The sequence below is a fragment of the Lineus longissimus genome, chromosome 17, assembly GCF_910592395.1.
Source record: "Lineus longissimus chromosome 17, tnLinLong1.2, whole genome shotgun sequence".
Taxonomy (NCBI): Eukaryota; Metazoa; Nemertea; class Pilidiophora; order Heteronemertea; family Lineidae; genus Lineus; species Lineus longissimus.
In genome coordinates, this window is record NC_088324.1 from 15,698,137 (window position 1) to 15,717,860 (window position 19,724).

The 19,724-nt window shown below is 42.7% G+C and overlaps 5 protein-coding genes across 5 annotated transcripts; 3 read left to right on the plus strand and 2 right to left on the minus strand.

Annotated features, from left to right (window-relative positions):
• The first annotated feature begins 713 nt into the window (after positions 1-713).
• On the plus strand, positions 714-10,980 carry LOC135501668 (glycine receptor subunit alpha-2-like). Its single transcript, XM_064793906.1, has 8 exons — positions 714-840; positions 5,693-5,783; positions 6,525-6,580; positions 8,304-8,377; positions 8,923-9,229; positions 9,513-9,644; positions 9,845-10,206; positions 10,395-10,980. The coding sequence occupies exons 2-8, from the start codon at positions 5,707-5,709 to the stop codon at positions 10,554-10,556; spliced, it is 1,170 nt and encodes a 389-aa protein (XP_064649976.1). The 5' UTR covers positions 714-840; positions 5,693-5,706; the 3' UTR covers positions 10,557-10,980.
• Positions 4,282-4,662, minus strand: LOC135501041 (uncharacterized). The gene has a single exon (XM_064792761.1). It carries the CDS (start codon positions 4,660-4,662, stop codon positions 4,282-4,284), a length of 381 nt encoding a protein of 126 aa, XP_064648831.1.
• Positions 10,981-11,131: 151 nt separating the features above from the next.
• On the plus strand, positions 11,132-12,338 carry LOC135501669 (temptin-like). Its single transcript, XM_064793907.1, has 2 exons — positions 11,132-11,758; positions 12,029-12,338. Exons 1-2 carry the CDS (start codon positions 11,549-11,551, stop codon positions 12,326-12,328), a joined length of 510 nt encoding a protein of 169 aa, XP_064649977.1. The 5' UTR covers positions 11,132-11,548; the 3' UTR covers positions 12,329-12,338.
• A 774-nt stretch (positions 12,339-13,112) lies between these two features.
• Positions 13,113-14,174, minus strand: LOC135501042 (FMRFamide peptide receptor frpr-18-like). Its single transcript, XM_064792762.1, has one exon. The coding sequence runs from the start codon at positions 14,172-14,174 to the stop codon at positions 13,113-13,115; it is 1,062 nt and encodes a 353-aa protein (XP_064648832.1).
• Positions 14,175-15,672: 1,498 nt separating this feature from the next.
• On the plus strand, positions 15,673-18,117 carry LOC135501254 (temptin-like). The gene is made up of 3 exons (XM_064793274.1): positions 15,673-15,782; positions 16,218-16,432; positions 17,259-18,117. The coding sequence occupies exons 2-3, from the start codon at positions 16,223-16,225 to the stop codon at positions 17,625-17,627; spliced, it is 579 nt and encodes a 192-aa protein (XP_064649344.1). The 5' UTR covers positions 15,673-15,782; positions 16,218-16,222; the 3' UTR covers positions 17,628-18,117.
• The last annotated feature ends 1,607 nt before the right edge of the window (positions 18,118-19,724 follow it).

Here is a 19,724-nt window from a genome sequence, read left to right on the forward strand (position 1 = left end):
GTAACGGCAATAAACGCCAATTATTATATCGTACAGATTTCAAGTACCCTTTTTTCTAATGGGGTGAATCATCTGGTCCTTCTACCTAAGGCACCTTCCCCATAGAGGTATACGGTATACTACACTATACGCGAACAATGGCTTCACAAAGGGTGCATGACCATGAAACTATTGTTCGCGTATAGTATAGTATAGGGTATAGCTCTATGGAATAGGTGCCTTAGGCACCTTCCCCATAGAGGTATACGGTGTACTACACTATACGCGAACAATGGCTTCACAAAGGGTGCATGACCATGAAACTATTGTTCGCGTATAGTATAGTATAGGGTATAGCTCTATGGAATAGGTGCCTAAAGAGCACAGATTTCAACAACCAGGCCTCGGACATTTTTGCAATCAGGTCTTTACACATCGATTCAATAAATGTTGACATCTACTTACGGTCTGCATATGTATACAGTAGAACCTCCCTTAGTGGACACCTCTCTATTAAGGACACCCTCTCTATTAAGGACACCCTCTCTATTAAGGACACCCTCTCTATTAAGGACACCCTCTCTATTAAGGACACTAAATTTGGTCCCAAATTGGGTGTTTCCATTCAATTTGACCTCTCTAATCAGGACACCTCTCTATTGAGGACAGCACTTGTCAGCCCGAAGGGTGTCCTTTATAGAGAGGTTCTACTGTATTTATATCTGGGTCAGAACAATAAGAGGACGAATTATGTAGTTACGAGAGAGAACGCATTCCGAATACAGTTACTGACAGAGACTGTTTAGTGCACGGAGAACACTTTTCGATAGGACAAGATGTAAACGTGGCAGCAGGCGTGAGGTAAGGTTTTGTTTTTGGTATTGTGTTAGTCCCAGTTTCAAATAGCAATGTGTGAATGTACTGGATAACACATAGTTTCATGGGTCATTGCATGGATTAGCCTTAGCCTTACACGTATATCGGGTTTTTTTAATGATGAGACCCAAAAGGGCTACTCACCAAATTTGAACTATCTAGACTCAATGGTGAGAAAAAGGGCTACCATTGTTGACGGACGACATACGCCGACGACAGACGACAGACGACAGACGACAGACGACAGACGACAGACGATAGATGACACGACAGACTATAGACTATAGATGACAGACGACTGAAGATAGAGGGCAGACGACGGACGCCAGATGTCATGGGCTCAGCCAGTTGTGCTAAAACGAGAATTGATATTCGTAGTGTGTGGTCATTTGGGATCTGACCAACTGTGATAGTAGCGGGTGTGATCCATACAAAACGGATTTTTTAAAAAAGTAAAAAGACAACGAGAAAGAAACATGAAAAAATAACAACAGGGTTGTGAAAAAGTTAAAGGTAGATGGAAAAAAGACACCACGTAAAAAAGAAAACAGATAAAAACAACGGTAGAAAGGACACCACCAGTCATGGAATAAGCCTCCAGTCTGTGGACAACGCTTCGAGAACATGAAAAGCCAGGTTACACAAGGTGCATGGGTTTAAGAGTGATCCTTGGAGCCCAAAGCGCACCCCAGTGAAAGGCAAGGAATAAGAAGCAGACCTTCAGCCCCGTGAGCAGAGGCGTGAGCTCAAAACCCTGATCCAAGGAGACCAATGGTGGAAGTCGAGTGCTGCTGAAACATCCTAGACAGACGACTGATGAAAGAAGACAGACGACGGACGACTGATGTCTTGAGCTCATCCAGGTGTGCTAAAAAACGAGAATTGATGTTCGTAGTATGTGGTCATTTGACCAATCTCGTGCCGGCTGGGGCCTTCAGCTCCAACTACAGAGCTAAAATCCAGGCCCTTACTGCCGCAACTGATCGCCTTACAAGATACATATACGACACCCACTGTCTTTCTAACCGTTCTAGATGATGGCCTGCAATCTCTAGAATCTGAAAAAAAGACCTACTCACAAGCAACCTGACGGAAAACCTGAGAGCAGTGAATCTGAGCGCACGGGGAATTGCTGGAAATGAGGTGGCGGATAAGCTTGCAAAAGAAGGCAGTAAATTCCCTCCGCCAAATGTAAGATCCATGGAGAATAAAAAATAACTAAGGGGAAAATTCTACACTCACTCGGTAGCAAGAACTGGTGCTACAACTCAAAGTCAGACGGCATCAACAAATAATTTGAGGAAGAACAACAAGGTGCCATCTTCCGACGTAGAACTGGACACTGCCACCTTTAAAAAATCTAAGAAAATTGGGCCTGTGCAAATCTGCGAATGTGGTTTCTCTGAACAGACACCGAACCACATCCTGGAGATATGTCCTCTGATTACCAACCAAGGGGAAGTTAGAGCCACATCTCTTCAAACGAGCTGTGGGGAACCGAGACAGATTTGCCTCACTCTTAACTTACCCATTAGGCAACCCATTGAAGGAGAGATCAGTTCTCTGGGCGATGGTGAACTGGTGGAACAATCCATCCTGAAGACAAGTGCTAGTTTCAGTGCTAGCTTTGGGCGACGGTGTATCAGGGGAAAAATAATAAATGGATAATAAATTATTCTATTCAAGTGCTACATTAATGTAAAAATAGACATTTTCTAAGCACTGTACATGTGCAGGAAGGAAAAATTATAAAATTATAAAAAACACTGACAAATTCAAAATAGTAGAACATTTGATAAAACAATAGATGGCATCAGATTGAGTATTTAAATGAAATGGCCAGGGCCATTGTGCTCACCTCATGTGGAGGAAAGATGGATAAAGAGCATGGTATTGTGTCATGTAGTGTTAGGTTTGATGTAGGTCCAAGCAATTACAATTTCCCCAAAATGGCCAATTTACAGTACATTCGACCTCTGTGACCTTGAAAAGTAGGTCAAATCAAAGAAGACCCGGGTGACACATTGAATGGTTGTTAGAATTAGATGTACCTATGATATAAAATTGGTGCCAATCGGGCAAGTCATTACTAGGAATAATGGCATTTTGAAGAATTTAGGATTTGGCCCCCTCCCTGGAGGCCAAACGGCAAATCAGATCGCACCAAACTTCGGTACCTGAGATCACCTGACCAAGTGGTACATGTGTACTTAATTTGTGATCAATAGTCATTGCAGTTTAGAAACGTGCCATAGTTACGGCCTGAGAGTGAATTTACGCCATTTGACCTCTGTGACCTTGACAAGAAGGTCAAATTAAAAACCTGTGTGACATATACTGTATGGTGGTTAGATGTACCCATGATATCAAATTGGTGGCAATCAGGCAAGAAGTTAAGGAATAATCACATTTTTAAGGTTTTTGGATTTTGCCCCCTGGTGGTCAAGTGGTGAATCATATTGGACCAAACTTCGGTCCCTGAGATCACCTGACTAAGGAGTAAATGTGTACCAAATTTGGTATCAATAGTCATTGCAGTTTAGAAACGTGCCATCGTTACATCCTAACGGCCAATTTACACCATTTGACCTCTGTGACCTTGAAAAGGAGGTCAAATCAAAAACCCGGAGGATATATGATGCACCTTTGCTAGAAGTACCTACCATATTTTTTTCAAAATTTCCCGACTACTATTAAGGGAGATATTGCATATTTTCACTTTTAACGTTTGGCCCCCTGGTGGCCAAACCATGAAACGAATCGGATCGAAACTTGGTCTCCAAGGTGTCATTACATAAGGGTACATGTGTACCAAGTTTCAACTCAATAGCTCTAACAGTTACGAAACGTGCCCTGCTAACGGACGACGGACGACGACGGACGACGACGACGACGACGACGACGACGACGACGACGACGACGACGACGACGGACGACGGACGCCACGGTATGGGATAAGCTCACCTCTGCTAAGAGGTGAGCTAAAAAGGTGCGTTTTTATTTTTTTCTTAAAAGAAGGGAACACCCTATCTTGAAGACAGATCTGTGCCAGCTCTGGGCGGTGGTGTATTGGGGGAACACCCTATCTTGAAGACAGATCTGTGCCAGCTCTGGGCGGTGGTGTATTGGGGGAACACCCTATCTTGAAGACAGATCTGTGCCAGCTCTGGGCGGTGGTGTATTGGGGGAACACCCTATCTTGAAGACTGATAAGTGACGAAAGTCTAGTTATGTTCGTACAACCAGGTAACCTTGTTTATTAGACATCTTGTAAGAGTCTGGGTAACCTTGTTTATAAGACATCTTGTAAGAGTCTGGGTATCCTTGTTTATTAGACATCTTGTAAGAGTCTGGGTAACCTTGTTTATTAGACATCTTGTAAGAGTCTGGGTAACCTTGTTTATTAGACATCTTGAAAGAGTCTGGTTAACCTTGTTTATTAGACATCTTGTTAGAGTCTGGGTTACCTTGTTTATTAGACATCTTGTAAGAGTCTGGGTAACCTTGTTTATTAGACATCTTGTTAGAGTCTGGGTAACCTTGTTTATTAGACATCTTGTAAGTGTCTGGGTAACCTTGTTTATTGGACATCTTGTTAGAGTTTGGGTTACCTTGTTTATTAGACATCTTGTAAGAGTCTGGGTTACCTTGTTTATTAGACATCTTGTAAGAGTCTGGGTAACCTTGTTTATTAGACATCTTGTTAGAGTCTGGGTAACCTTGTTTATTAGACATCTTGTAAGAGTCTGGGTAACCTTGTTTATTAGACATCTTGTTAGAGTCTGGGTTACCTTGTTTATTAGACATCTTGTAAGAGTCTGGGAATCCATCAGATAATATGCAGTGACTATTGAGCACAGATTTCTATTGAACACAAAACAAGAATGCTCTTACCAATCAGTGATGATGGATATTCGATGAGAGAGTTCTTGGAGCACGTATTAGAGAGTTTTGCTGCCAAATTGCGTTTTTTTAAAAAGCTCTACGGAAATTCTGATTTTTTTTTAAAACGTCGTTCTGAGAATAATCACTACTTCTACGCCAAAACTGTCTTGAGCTAGTCAGTTCTGACGATGAAAAAGGCTTTCTGCATAGCTTTCTGCTTCCTGGCAAATGCTGTGATGATCTACACAGCTGTGATGATCTACACAGTGTACAGTCGGACACTAATGGAACCATTTGACAGCTGTGATGATCTACACAGTGTACAGTCGGACACTAATGGAACCATTTGACAGCTGTGTGATGATCTACACAGTGTACAGTCGGACACTAATGGAACCATTTGACAGCTGTGTGATGATCTACACAGTGTACAGTCGGACACTAATGGAACCATTTGACAGCTGTGTGATGATCTACACAGTGTACAGTCGGACACTAATGGAACCATTTGACAGCTGTGTGATGATCTACACAGTGTACAGTCGGACACTAATGGAACCATTTGACAGCTGTGATGATCTACACAGTGTACAGTCGGACACTAATGGAACCATTTGACAGCTGTGATGATCTACACAGTGTACAGTCGGACACTAATGGAACCATCAGCTTACCGATAACATTCTCTAACGAACGACGGGAGCCACGGAAGATGGAATTATTGGTTCCCTGAAGAGTAGCTGCAGCACAAATACATATTGTTTTTAGTTTAAAATGTTTATTACATGTATGATGATAAGTTCGACATTGTTTTATGGCTGGGACAAAAAGTGTTCGGTAATTGGCAGGTATCCACATAAGGTGTCAGATGTATGTATGTACGGAGGGTTTCACTGTATTTAATTTGAAATATCAAGTTTTTCTCAAAAAATCAAATGTCAATCCATTTCAGATCATTAAAAAAGTATGGCGTCACCCGTGCCCCATCATGTCCTTTTTGCAAGTTTGATACTGGTGTCACTGGCGGCAGGGGAGGAAACACCGTGAGTAGATATTCATGACAGATGCTCTTTGTCATTTACTGTATTGTTTGCCGTATAATATAATCGTGTTCGCTCCCATCAGCTAATGCAGCAAGCTAGAGACAGAAGGCTTGCAGACAATGCTGAACTCAATCGCATGCTCAAAATGTAAGTGGAACGTTTAATAGTTTTGGACAAGATCATGTTTTTGTTGGGAAGTGCATTTTTGACATATTCATCAAAAAGTTATATTTCTACCATAAAAATGTATTCAGAAAAGATATTCTGCTCCAAAAAGTTTAAAATGTTGTTATAAATGTTACAAAGGTTGTCCCAAGACAATTTGTAAAAGGATGGTTTGTCAGAATTGCTAAATCTGTCTGGTTTTTTTATATTTTTTTCTAGCACGATAAGGTTCTTTAGACATGCTAGCAAACATCCACTGAAAACGCAATACATTTTTTATGTGCCTTTTTTATAATTTAGTGATTTTTCACGTCCTCAGTGTAGCTCGGTTGGTAAAGTAATTAAAAAAAACGTGTGTCTTAAAAAGTTAGACATATGGTCATTTATGATTGTCATTAGCGTATCAATTAGCGTTGATTGTTTTTTGCTGCAGCTACATAACAAGGAACCAAGATATGAGAGTTGTCAGGTACCATATGTGATTACATCTTCACGAAGCCAAGAGCTTGACCTTGAAAGCGGTCATGTGAGTGTTCCAATACGTGCTATCTAAAAAAATTAAAAATTGCATTTCAGAACAACCGTCCTCCAAACACTCCTGCGGTCCTACGACGGAAACCTGAGACCAAAGTGTAAGGATTGCATCCCTGTCTTGCTGTAAAGTAATGGACAAACTACATTCGTATAGCCTGGCATTCCAATCTGCAGTTATTTGACGAAAGAAATCAGCCGGCGCAGGCAAGAAAATCCGAATTCATTTGATTCAACCTTAGGTTGATCACAGGCACATGATGATCTGAACCCAGCCAAACTGATAAGGTCATCAAATCATATTATTTGATGAGTGATCATGTTGCCATTTTGGCTGAAGTTTTGATCTCCATGTGCCTGTGGGCTGGTTTCTTTACATATACTTGTCACCGAGCAACACTTGCGACGACCATCTCATTTATCTGCAGACTGGAGTGCTACAAGCAATGCAATATTATAAGAAGGCTAGAATTTGCAATCCTCAACCAATTGGAACTCTTAAAACGAGGTGAATCCCAAATTCAAGGGTGGGAGTCTTGGTTAGTTTTCCAGAGAACTGACCCCCACCCTTAAAATTGGCATTCACTTCATTTTAAAGTGGTTCTCCAGGATTTCAAGTTCAAGCTACAATGATGGGGCCTAAAGACAACAGCTATACAAAAGGCAGGTCGCTTTAAATCAGTTAAATCATAATGTCTTATGAATCCAATGAAAAAGTCCGGTAATATGAAAAACGATTTGTCACTCAGCTGGTACACGTCTGGTATAATGGTGGCTGAAGTCACAATATCTCGTACGACCATCGTTGTATAATTATTACGCCAAGGTGTTTCGGAGTTACTGCTTTTATAGGCCTTAGACATGCCTTGCTGGGGAGATTACGGGAATGATAAAGAATAATAGTTTAGAACGAGCTCACCAAATTCTTGATCTGGCCATTCTCCAGAAGCAGCGATAATATTCAAGCATATCATACGTCGATAAATAGTTCCGGTCATGCTCAAGGAGATTGGATTCTGGCCCGACTTAAAGACTGAGCAGGTTTTCGTGTTGCAATTCCTACCTTCTCATTCAGTTTATCGAATTGACATGTTGTCGTATGAAGAATACAAATTTCTAGCGGCTCACCGACGAAATACATACAAACGAAAGATCCGACTCGAACTTCCACTTTGAGAGGCCTCGGCCCCGCGTATACAACACATAGGCCTAGAGCATGCACAGCGATACCGTACTCCATAGATATCATTAAAGACGGTTTACAAAATGAAAACACAACAAATTCCTTCACAAGCACGATCCCATTAACAAGACATCCAAGTCTGTCACTTCTCGATTGATGATTGTTTTTATGACCTTTGAAACATACGACTTATACGTTGAAAGACGAGCACACTTGTGAGAGACCAACGGTCCACGCAACGTGTTTTTTTCCCGCCCCAATTCTTTCCGGTGCTATATATAGCCAGTGGCGGGTCAGTCTGGCGCTACTAACCCTGTATCAGGCCAATACACTCGATGCACCCTGTTTGTTTGCAAGAGGCATCCTGAGGAAATCAGGGGTTAAATGTTCGCTTCTCCGGCTCTCATGAGTTTATGGCCGCTTCTCAGGGCCGGAGAAGCAAATATTAACCCCTGATTTCCTCAGGATGGCAAGAGGATGCGTGCTACAGTCCTGTCGACGCAACCCCTGTCCATGATCACATAGATACATACGTCTGTCTATCATCTCACTGAGAGATTGTTTCAAGGGGTCAAAATGTGTCAGTGGCCGTAGAATGATCACGCATGTTTTAATCTTATTTCCTTTTATGTCTTGGCCAGTCAGACGCGAGCCAGTGACCGTACTGGTCGACTACTATATTCAACAGCTCTTCCAGATGGATGAAGAGGCCCAGGTGAGGCGTATACCATGTAACGTTTAGAGTATAGATCCTCCGTATATCCGAGTGTCCCCAGCAACGAAATATGGGAATACGCCGATCCTTTACAATAAAGTTCACAGGGAAACTGCATTTTGCTTAGCCCTTCAACCGGCTATTTTAGGGTGCTGAATTCCTAAACGGATGCTCTGTTCACCTGGTCTACTCAGATGCTGCTTCTGGTTTAGTTGTGTCATGTCTTGTGGTCTAATGACGAATAGAACCTGGGCGAACTTGACTGACAAAAACAGCGTTCAGCCTTGGGCCAAAATCCAATTATGTTACCACATCACTTCTGTAGGCCTCTACGCAGGCCTCACTTCGGAGTTTGAGAACAGCGACGTATCAAGGATCAGACGTATACGGATATAACTCTGTAGGAGGACGAATGTTGTGTACATTTCTATCCGTATACGTCTGAGGATCCGTTATAAACTCCAGCAATCCAAGACATGAAGACGACAATCCAATACCCTGATGCAATACTGAATTCCACATGTTTCTCCTTTTTGGCTTTTCAGGATCTGTCTCTGACGATGTATTTCCGACTACTCTGGCGTGACCCCAGACTGAAATTCCAAGGCCAGCAGTTTAGCAGTATAAATGTGCCTACGAGTTCAATCAACCTGATTTGGAAACCCGATTTATTTTTCCCTCGTGCCAAGTCCGTAGAGAAGGAGACGGAACCAGTTGGTCATGAGATGTTAAGGCTGTCGTCTGTGGGGGATATCTTGTACAGCCGGAGACTCCTGGTCAAGGTCCCCTGTGACATCAACTACAGGGGCTTCCCGTGGGACAGTTTCAACTGCACAGTGGATATAGAATCGTGTAAGTAAGGGCCTCACATCCAGACATATGAAGCTATCAAATGGCGCCAGGCCATGATTGACCAAGAGAGCGCAATGACACCTGCTACTGCCGGGTAAAATGGATGAAGAGGCAAGTGTAACTTGAGAACGAAGAGTCAATCATTATAAGAAGAAGAAGAAAATTACTGTTTGAAAATGGTAAACCCAACGGCAATGTTGTTAGTTAAAGCTTTATAACGTTCTTGTTAAAACTCCAACACGCGCTTCACTATTTATACGATTATTGATATTGCATACTTCAGACGCATCAGCAAAAGAAGACCTTGTCATTGAGTGGAAGGGTGATGCTAAAATCGTGAAGTCCGCTGCGGGGCTTCAGCGGTTCTCCATCGCTAACATTACACACCAAAGCATGACTCAGAGCTTAAGTACAGGTAAATAGACTCTCCAGGCCTGTAGCATAGTTACTTCATATGGAGGGGGAGGGGGGGGGGGGCATCTCCCGTCACTGGCTGCCACTTTAACCACGGTAAACCGTCGACGTTCAGAAATCTCGGACGTAAACGATCGTCTACCATTCGCCATCTGATTAGATGATTTGCAAACAATATAATAAATATCTTGTCCAATTCAGGGAATTATCAACGTCTATTGTTGACAATCTCTCTAACGAGATCTGCCGGTCACTACGTCACACAGTTTTATCTTCCCTGGGTCTTCCTCGTCATCTTCTCCAACCTTGCCCTCTGGATTCACCGCAGAGCCCTCTTTGCAAGGTTTATGGTACTACTCTCTGTTGTCATCGCAACGGCAGCGCATTCTATTGGGAACAGATTGAACTATAAACCACCCACTGATTACGTCACGCCCCTGGATGTGTACGGTGCTGTTTGTTACATCCTCATCTTTCTTGCCATGGCCGAGACCGCAGCAGTAGCCGTCATTGAGAAACAAAAACCGCAGAAGAATGAACCGAATATGTTGCCTTTGGAGTCGGTAGGTCATTTCTAAATCTTGCCAGTTGGTAGAAACAATCATAAATTCTATTCCTGTTACCTGGTCCAATTAATCCTTGTTACCAAATATTGGCATACGCATATTTCAATGAATGGGATGGGATGGGAATGGGATGTTAATCCGAACAATGTATCAAATCAAAAGCCACCTTCATATTTTCGTTACAGACAAGCATGCAACCTTCGGATGCTGATGACAGCAAACCCCTTCACGTCCAAGGACGAAGAGCGCCATCTTTTCTCGCCCATGTTGATGTCGTCACTCGGATTTCATTCATTATCGTTTTCTCACTCTTCAATCTGATTTATTGGTTGGCCTGCACTCTGTAATTGTGCTTATATTACAAGAACCGGGGAGAAAGTGAAGAGAATGGACAGCTGTCAGGAAAGATTGAAAGTGTCACTATGCGTGAATCGAAATTTGTTCACACGTGATCAAATAAACATAAGTGTGAATCCACACGTGATCAAATAAACATAAGTGTGAATCCAGGAGCAAAGAGCAAATGATACAGAGCATCTTCCCAGCATTTCTTTTAGTATATCATGATATAATAGAACATCAATTTTCCAATCGGACAGTTATTTCTTGACGAACTGAAAACACGTCCATCATGGAAAAAGGCGAAGATGAGCCTAAAGGCCTCCTCCGTTTGTACACGTACATGACATGTATTTGAAAAGTTAAAGTGTGTAGACAGGCAGATATAGCCTACAGATATCATAAATACCGAGCTTCAGCGAATTTACAATAATTACAATTTTTTTTTTTTTTTTTTTTTTATTTGTCAGCGGAGAAGACACAATATGTAACAATTGTCAGTTGAATTGTAAATTTTTGCACCATGTAATCTAAGCACTGCACAGTTATCAAGTGTATCTGATTTTGTAATCTTATACGAATAAACATACACATATATATAAAATGATAACTGCACTACGGCATTGTGTATTCCTTTTTCCTGAACCACCAGTGAATACAATGTTCACGAACGATGTAACCCTTTAAACCTGAAAATGATAAACATGTGATTTGCAAGACATGGTTAACAAGGTGACAAGCATATCTACATGAACTGTTTTATCAGTGTATAGTTATCTGGGGACTCTTAAACTCACTGGCCAGGGACGAGGTGCAAGCCAGTAGCGCATGTGACTACTCATGCTGTTGAATAATAAATTATCTGATCGCAGACCGTTGTAATATCGGTTCTTGGTTCCAAGTTCAATGTATGTTTGGTATTCACATATAATATTTGCTATCAAATACTTGCGCAGGCATATAGATCAATCATTTTAGGCTGGTTACTCTAAGGTTAAACATGGCACCAGCAGGGTTCTCCCTACTGACACTGGCTTCCCTCATCGCCCTCAGCGTGGGATACCAAACATTCCAGAGCAGTATCCCTAACGGGAACGCGGTACCAGACCCGTGCAAGCCGGGCAGTCTGTGGGGTGGTGTCGGTCACTGGAGCCCTCAAGGGTATAATGCACGAAACCCATTCGGATTAGCTTTCCAGGCCAATGGAAATGTAAGTACACCTGCTACTCGTAAATATAAAAAAACATACGTTGCTTTAATTTCCATGAATAACCTCTACGGGCTGCTTATTTATGTTGGCTGAAAAACCTTTATTTCTAACCGTGGATGTTCCCTCTTGGACTTTCGTTCGTACAGCCTGGTGCCTCACCAATTAAAGCGATTCTGAATATATATCACTCCCGTTTAAAAGATAGACATCATGTTCAAGTCATTACTCCAATCCAGATACGATCTTTGACTCTATTGTTCTTGATTGTAGTCATGGTCTAAAGCCCTATGTCAGGCAGACAGCGACGGCGATGGCAGACCAAACGGACTAGAACTGGGCGATCCTAACTGTACCTGGACCTCAGGGACCACTCCCCCGCTGAGCAGCGGCCTCAGTCATCCCGGGATCTGTGAGCCGCCAGCGAGCTCACTCTGCAGGAAGCTGAACACCGTCAACGTTTGTGCATTGAGCTCGAATGGAGCTCCTTCAATCAGCTTGTCGTTCTTGCTGTTCGCTATGGCATCATTGGTCTCCATCATCGCTTTCAGAAGAACGGCATTCCGATTTTGATAAATATATGAACTTATCTCAACTGGATGTGAATGGTTGGCATGATGGAAAATCATACAGGTCCAAAACCGCACTGTCGTTCTTACTATGGACTTCATTAAACTCTTGAATATTAAACGTACTTGTAATCTCGCTTTCTCACATGATCACGTGATCACAGAAACTGAGAAACGTTCATTGGTACGCTTCCAACTCAGATGAGACATGCACCAAATCTTCCATTGTAGTTTTGACAGTAGAATTTGCCGACAACAACATAACTACATGTATTTGATTGTGATGATCGTTTCATGTAGTGGTCATTAAGAGTTGTTGTGTATAACGCAAAAACATATTTGTTTATCGTTTAGGATATGTACAAACATGTAAATTATGGTTACTCCGAGCTTCTTATTTCTTAGTGATAGGGATCTTGAACTATTGCTTGCTGGGATCAGGTGAAATATCATTGTTTGAGTTGGTTAACATGGTACGTCACCTTGCCAAAAGATCTATGTTCTCGTAGAGACGTGCGATCAAAAGGCAATTAATGCAGCATGTCGATGAGCCAAATTGAGTCATCGCGAAAACCTAGCAACGAGGTCTGCGGTCGCGTACGGTCTCACTTCCTCCTATATACGGAATCAGTTGATCAATGCAAAAGGAGGTGCGACTGTAGTCTGTGATTGGTCAAGATACAAAACGAAGAGACCACAGAACATCGGGCCATACATATTATTGTTCACCCTGATCATTGTAATGTCAGCCTGTCAGTATGATGACGACGGCTGCTAGGAAGGTCCCCCTATGACACCGATGTTTTAGCCAGTTTAGAAGGAGGTCTACCACAGATGAGGCCTTTCAGTTCCTTTCTAAAGCGCTCACTCACCAAAAGATACAAATAGGAATTCAAAGCGTAGTTACAAAACTCGAACGTAATGGTCAAATCGAGGGTCAGCCTGTCGACAAGTTTCCAGAAAACTTTGTCGTGCGTTGGTTTCCATTCTGTGAAGATGATTATCTGGGCTTTGAAGGGTAAAAGACAAATTAAATAGGTGAAAGAGACAACAAGAAGGGTCCTGGTGATGTTATTGTCATTTTCTTTCTCACCTTTAAGTTTTTTCCCTGACATTTTATCGCGTTTACTGCTCGTCCTCTTCACTGTGGCGATGATGGCCGTGTTGAAGACAAAGAGAAGACAGATCGGAATGTACGGATTGATGATCGTGGTGATTGTTTGGAACAATACATCGTAAGGAAAGTGGAACGGGCACAGCCAGGTGGAAAACTTGGGGTGGTTGATTCGCCAAAACGCCGGCAGGTGGATGGTCAAAGAAACCAAAATGATGCCCAGCAAGCATAGTCTTGCACGAAACATTGTTAACCAAAGTTTTGATTTTAACGGAAACATTATTGCAATGAGGCGATCCGCGGTCATCACTACCAAAAGCTCGGAAGAAACCATCTGGCAGAATGACTCGAAAAACAGATACTGGCGACAGAAGTGTTTATGTACGGCAGGCGCGGTTAGTAACTCTGGGATAATGACGAGAAGCCATCGCTGTGTTGCCCTGGTTAAGAGGTAAAGACTGTCACTGAAGGCAAGGAATCGCATGTAGAGAGAGTTGGTCGAGTGGCGATAATGTGGCTGCGACATGAGGAGCCACGAGAGGATGTTTCCGAACACACCGACCGGGATGATGACGGGAGGAAGATACACGTCCACGATGTACAGAATTGTCTGTAGAATCAATGTGCGTTGGTCAGCAGTCGGAGAGTCAGCCTTCAACGTATGGAAGTCGACTGAACTATTCTCACCTTCCTTCATTCCCTCCACACTAAAGCGCTGAGCGATGCCCCTCGGCATATCTTCAGAAAACATGGGCAACGTATAACAACATCCAAATACGTATTTATGTTCGACAGCCTCTTACCAATACGACATTTACAGTGGTATACGTACGTTCCAACACTGCTCCTAAACTAAGATGCCCGTGAATCGTCATAGAAGTGAAAAATAGTACTCGGAACTGGAACGTAAATACGCGGTGTACACTGTGTTAGTTCCCATTTCTTCCTTATTCTGGCTGTATCATCATTGCAGATGGTGTGAATGTGACTGTGTCTTGTTAACTGTTAAGATCATGTGTTCCAATTTTGTCAAGACAATCCATAGACTTTTGCTAACACATCGGGTGTAAGGTTTCTTGGAGTGGCAAACATCTGTCATGGAGGTCCTGCAGAAGCCCGGACACTTCAGAGCGAAAATTCAGCTTTTTTCGCTTACCGTTCGCGGGCTAAATCGCAGGACAACCAACTCATTCGAGATTGTAATAAATCTTTATCAAGTTGGGAATCATAAGCTTTGATAACCACACAGACCAACACTTCTTTCAGTATCATTCGTTGCATGGAGTGAGGAAGGCCAACATGTCACAGATCAACCAGACTGCCAAAGTTGTCACGATCTGGTATCCTGTGCTTTTTACGAGGCGATGAGAAGAACACTAACATACCTAATGTCTCTGCGTCTCTGATCAAACCGCACCCGTTGACATCCTGTGGATTTGGCTCCCGCGATAGTTGAGAAATCTTGATAGTAATTAGCTTCTTCGCGATAAAAAAAATAATAACCTGGTATATATCGTATGACAGTGATCTCACGTAGCACCTAGGGCCGAATATACCAGCTACAAACAAAGAAAACAATACGCTATTGAATAATCCTTTTGATTTTATTATCATGGGTCGCCGAGAATTACATCCCATTGTGAAGTTTGTAACGCGAGTCCAAATGAAATTCGAGCAAGCATTGAAGATAGGAAACAGCTCAACTTACTTTTAATCATTATCAGTGCCGGGTTATAAAGCCTGCTCAAGTTACCTCCCCAGAATCTACTATTCGGGAATAGAAAGGAAAATTTCCGAAATAAATATTTGAAATACAAGTAATTCTCACTGCATGATTACTAAAGAAATTTTGCTGATGATTAAACACATATATTCCGTATCAGTTGAGATCGGCTCATATCAATTTGAGTAGAACTGAGAGTGTTTTTAGTTAAACTTATATTAGTTTAAGTTGCGACCGCATCGGAGCGCCATATGCCAACCAAGATGTGAACACTGTCTTTTAAAAAGGGCAACGCCTTATTCCCATTATGATTACAGTCCTACATACCGTTTCAAGCCTATGATCATAAATGTGTACACTATCGATGAACAAGTCAATGCTATCGTTCCATTTGTTGACCCAAGGACGTTTTATAAGGCTTTCTTGGTTGAACGAAGTTCTAAACCTTTAATAATAGTGTAGAAACAACGTGTACATACAAATCTTTCTGGATAGGTGGTATTATTGTCCCAATTTCGCCATACGTCACCTGGCACGCCCAGGAACTGGTTTTATAAGGCCGACGTCTGTGACAGAAGGTGCACTGGTTTATATATTCAGGGCCAAAAAATTTAAGATAAGGTGAGTTTGACCACGTCTAATTTATGAAGCTTTCCGTAGCGGTCCACACAGTCTTAATATTTGTGCCTTAATCTTTATTTTTCGTTCTTGCCAATCAAACTTTAGAGATATTTAGACGTATTTGTCAAACGTTACCATAACACTTGAAACTTCAAGATGATCTCACATTCCAAATCGCCATTTCAGTGGGCTCTAAACAGTAGTATAGGCAGTCCATCGATACTTTCTCATAGCAAAAGAATGTGACGTATAGATTCGAAACACTTCCATGAAAGTCGGGCCCCTTAATCTAACACCAAGCGGAGAATCTGAGTTTCCGGTAAAGATTTTCTCGGCTTAAAACCAGTATTTTCTGTCGCAATTCACGCTCAGGCAGTTCATTCCAAAAGCATTTTAAACCATATCAAAGTCTCAAACAATGTTCTCAATTTTCAGTCAGAATGGCGAGGATCACTTTAACACTGTTCACTGTGGCATCGCTGATCGTCCTCAGCACGGCCTACCCGTACTTATCGGGGAAAATCCCCAACGGTGACAAGGTGCCGGACCCGTGTAAGCCAAACAGCTTATGGGCCGGTGTGGGCCACTGGAGCCCGGCCGGATCAAATGCACGCAATCCTTTCGGATTAGCCTTCAAAGCCGCCGGATACGTAAGTCCAATGCAGGTTTTTACAAGTTTGTGTAATAGGGAGTTTTTGCAAGCTTCCGAAACGCCAAAGTGTACGCCTATCACGATGTTCGGGGTTGTACAATGGGATCAGCGTTTGGGGGGCTTTGCGAAAACATAAATAATGTCATGTTAGCTTTATGTTAGCTATAATGGTGTTATGAGGTCTACGTCGTGACTCTTTCTGCCCTTAATTGCCTGCTTGAAGCATAGCCAAAGTCTTTCATTAAATTGAAAGACTTGACATACATGTAGTTAAGTAAAGCTTGAAGTGGCTTCAATCGTAAATGAAGACAACAAACTTCCAAACATGGTCGGGGGCCGATCGCGGCCGGTGTAGTGTCCCGCCCTATTGTATTCAGACGGATCATGGTATCTGATTTGTGCAGCCATGGGCGTCAATAGCTTAGAGATTAAAGCGCATAATGCAATCCTTTGTTCCCTGGACATTGTAGTCAAGGACTGACAATTCAATGTTCTTCACCTGTGTTACGTGTTGCTGAGTGTTTCTCTCATTGTTTGGGAACGCTTAAAGACGGACTGACACGTTTTCTCTGTTTCCCCTCACATTGGAAGGTCATGGTATCTCTCGCTGTCTATTTTATCCAAACACTCACACATGGGGATCAACCAAAAACGTTACACAAAGAACCGTGGCTTGGCAAATATTTGGGACAGCCAAACCAAAGTCAATGCCTTTCAAATCAGTGCTTGGATTAAAACACAGAGAGTGGTCATGATCAGTTGTTGGTCTCTATGCTATCACTGCATTATCCGATTCATTTATTAAACGTGCCTTTTGTTTCCAGTCGTGGACCCAAACCCTGTGTAAGGCTGACAGTGACGGTGACGGCAAGACCAACGGCCAGGAGCTGGGTGATCCTAACTGTGACTGGGTGATCGGGAAAGCCCCTGCCACATCCGACGGTATTTCTCACCCCGGTATCTGTGAGCCACCAGCGAGTGCACTGTGCATGTTCCGTAACTCTGTCAACGTGTGTAATATCAAGTCACCAGCGAATAATGCGACGGTAATACCAACGCCGCGTATGCCAACGCCGCGTATGCCAACTCGGATGCCAACCCTTCATCCATCAAACATCCCAGTCCAGGGCTCCTCTACTATTGCTGTATCCGTGATTATGCTGTTTGTGGCCGCCATTGTCGCGATTTTCTAGACGCAGTAATTCCAACACAAAGCCCTTTCTCATCCGGTTGATCAAATGTACTTTCTAAGCGTCACGTGACTTGTCAGGGCGCCATCTTGTCTTCAAAACTTTGCAACCTCATGATAGCAATAGACTGAAGAAATTCGAACGTTACTTTGTATCTGTAGATAATGGGTGATATGAATAAAGACTAGCAAATGCTTTTACTTCGATTTTGTACAGAAAGGCCTAGTGTAAATGTACATGGCGTTTTAGATAAAAGCATTTGCTAGTCTTTATTCATATCACCCAATGTTAGAGTTAGATGTGTATTCTCCCTCGCCACACGTGATGATCGAATTTTGGATTAAGAGTGTATATCAAACCAAACCAGGGGGGAAAATGGCCAAAGAACATCCCGGCCTCCTATGTTATTTCCTCTTGACGAAGCTTATGAACCTATTTAGATCTTTAATGAAACTGTTATGAGATTTCTGTCAATAAACAACTTTTAGATCAAGTGTTGTTCTGCGTTGATTCTTTGCCCCATCCAGGGCATGATTGCAACTAAACTCGCGCCTTACCAGCTAGTACATGATGGTCAGTACGCAAACCTTAGGGTGGAGATGAGCATAGATAAGTACGGCGCACGGGTGACTGAAAAGGACGACAGTCGTATGGAGCAACGAAACACATCCTCGAATACCATTATTCAGTCGTATGTTCCTCCCCTCGCACAAGTTCCTGAGCTCGGTCATTATTTCAGGATGCAGAACACATTGCCCAGGAGTTATTTTGGAGTTCGTGTTTTTTTTAGTAGTCAACAACAGTGCCCTTTCCTATCCTCGGACAACAGGGGATATTTTTTTCTAATTAGCACGACTGACAAAGCTTTCCGGTGAAATCGGCTTCATCAATATTGCAGTCAGCATCACCGGATGGGATTGTTTGGCAAAAGAAACATGATTGCGCCTGTCTGTCGGATGAGGCATGCTTTGATTAGGTGCATGCTGATTCTATTGTTATTGTGTGCAATGTTCCAGGGGACCAGCAGCGGCCGTTATCCCTGTCAGTGTGTTCTTATAGCGCTGTGTTTAGATTGTTGTGATGGCAGCTGAAAAAACAAGTGGAAACCTGGTAAAATCTCTCCATTTGGTAAAGATCTCGCGAGAAGAGTTAACACTGGCGTCATATTATCACGTTCACGAGTCACGTGTCATGGCGTTTCCAAATTGAAAGCTACATGGGCGTTCACATGTCCCCTCTGGAAGTGATTCGCAAAATTTGAAATCGTGATAACCTTGGCCTTGGGACTAGTTCATCAAATGATATTTTCCACTATCAAAGAGCAGACATCCACGATCATACTCTGTGTCACGAAATGCTCGTGTCAACAATAAAAGAAGCAGTCAGAGGCGCAAAGAACCTCTCAGTATGCTTTCAATTATTTTCAACAAAATTTAATGAGCATGACCTTTCACGAAGTCAAGAACTGATTGAAGTTTACTTACTGCAAGTAGGCTATATTTCTAAGCACGGACCATGATAGCTTAATAGCAACATCTTTCAGACTAATCAGGCTACTCCACAAGAAAATACCCCACGCCATCATTATGAAACGCCGATGATGTTAAAAACCTGGTACAAGGGCACCTATTTGACCGATCTTTCCGGGGAAATGGCGACATCTGCCAGGAAACACCACTGGGAAAGGATCCGCTTCTTGTCGTGCATGATGCATCTTGTCTAGCAACTGGCCTCGCTTGTTGATCCTTAACCTTAGCAACGGCGCTTGCAACTGGGGAGCCTGGACGGGTGGCCTGGTATTAAGGGTTACAAATATCACTTTCTGCCCTTTGACACAAGTTGAGGTGTGACGGAAGGGCATGTTTTTTGTAGTGCAATGATGTATCATGTTAAGTGACTAGCTTGCTTCTTCGCCAGCCACCTCTAACCTGAGAAGTTCTTAGAGCTAGTAAGCCTCGAGCTCTGGCATCAGTCATAGGGTGCCACCTCTAACCTGAGAAGTTCTGCGAGCTAGTAAGCCTCGAGCCCTGGCATCAGTCATGGGGTGCCACCTCTAACCTTTGAAGATCTGACGGCTGGCAGGCCTCGTGACCAGGCATT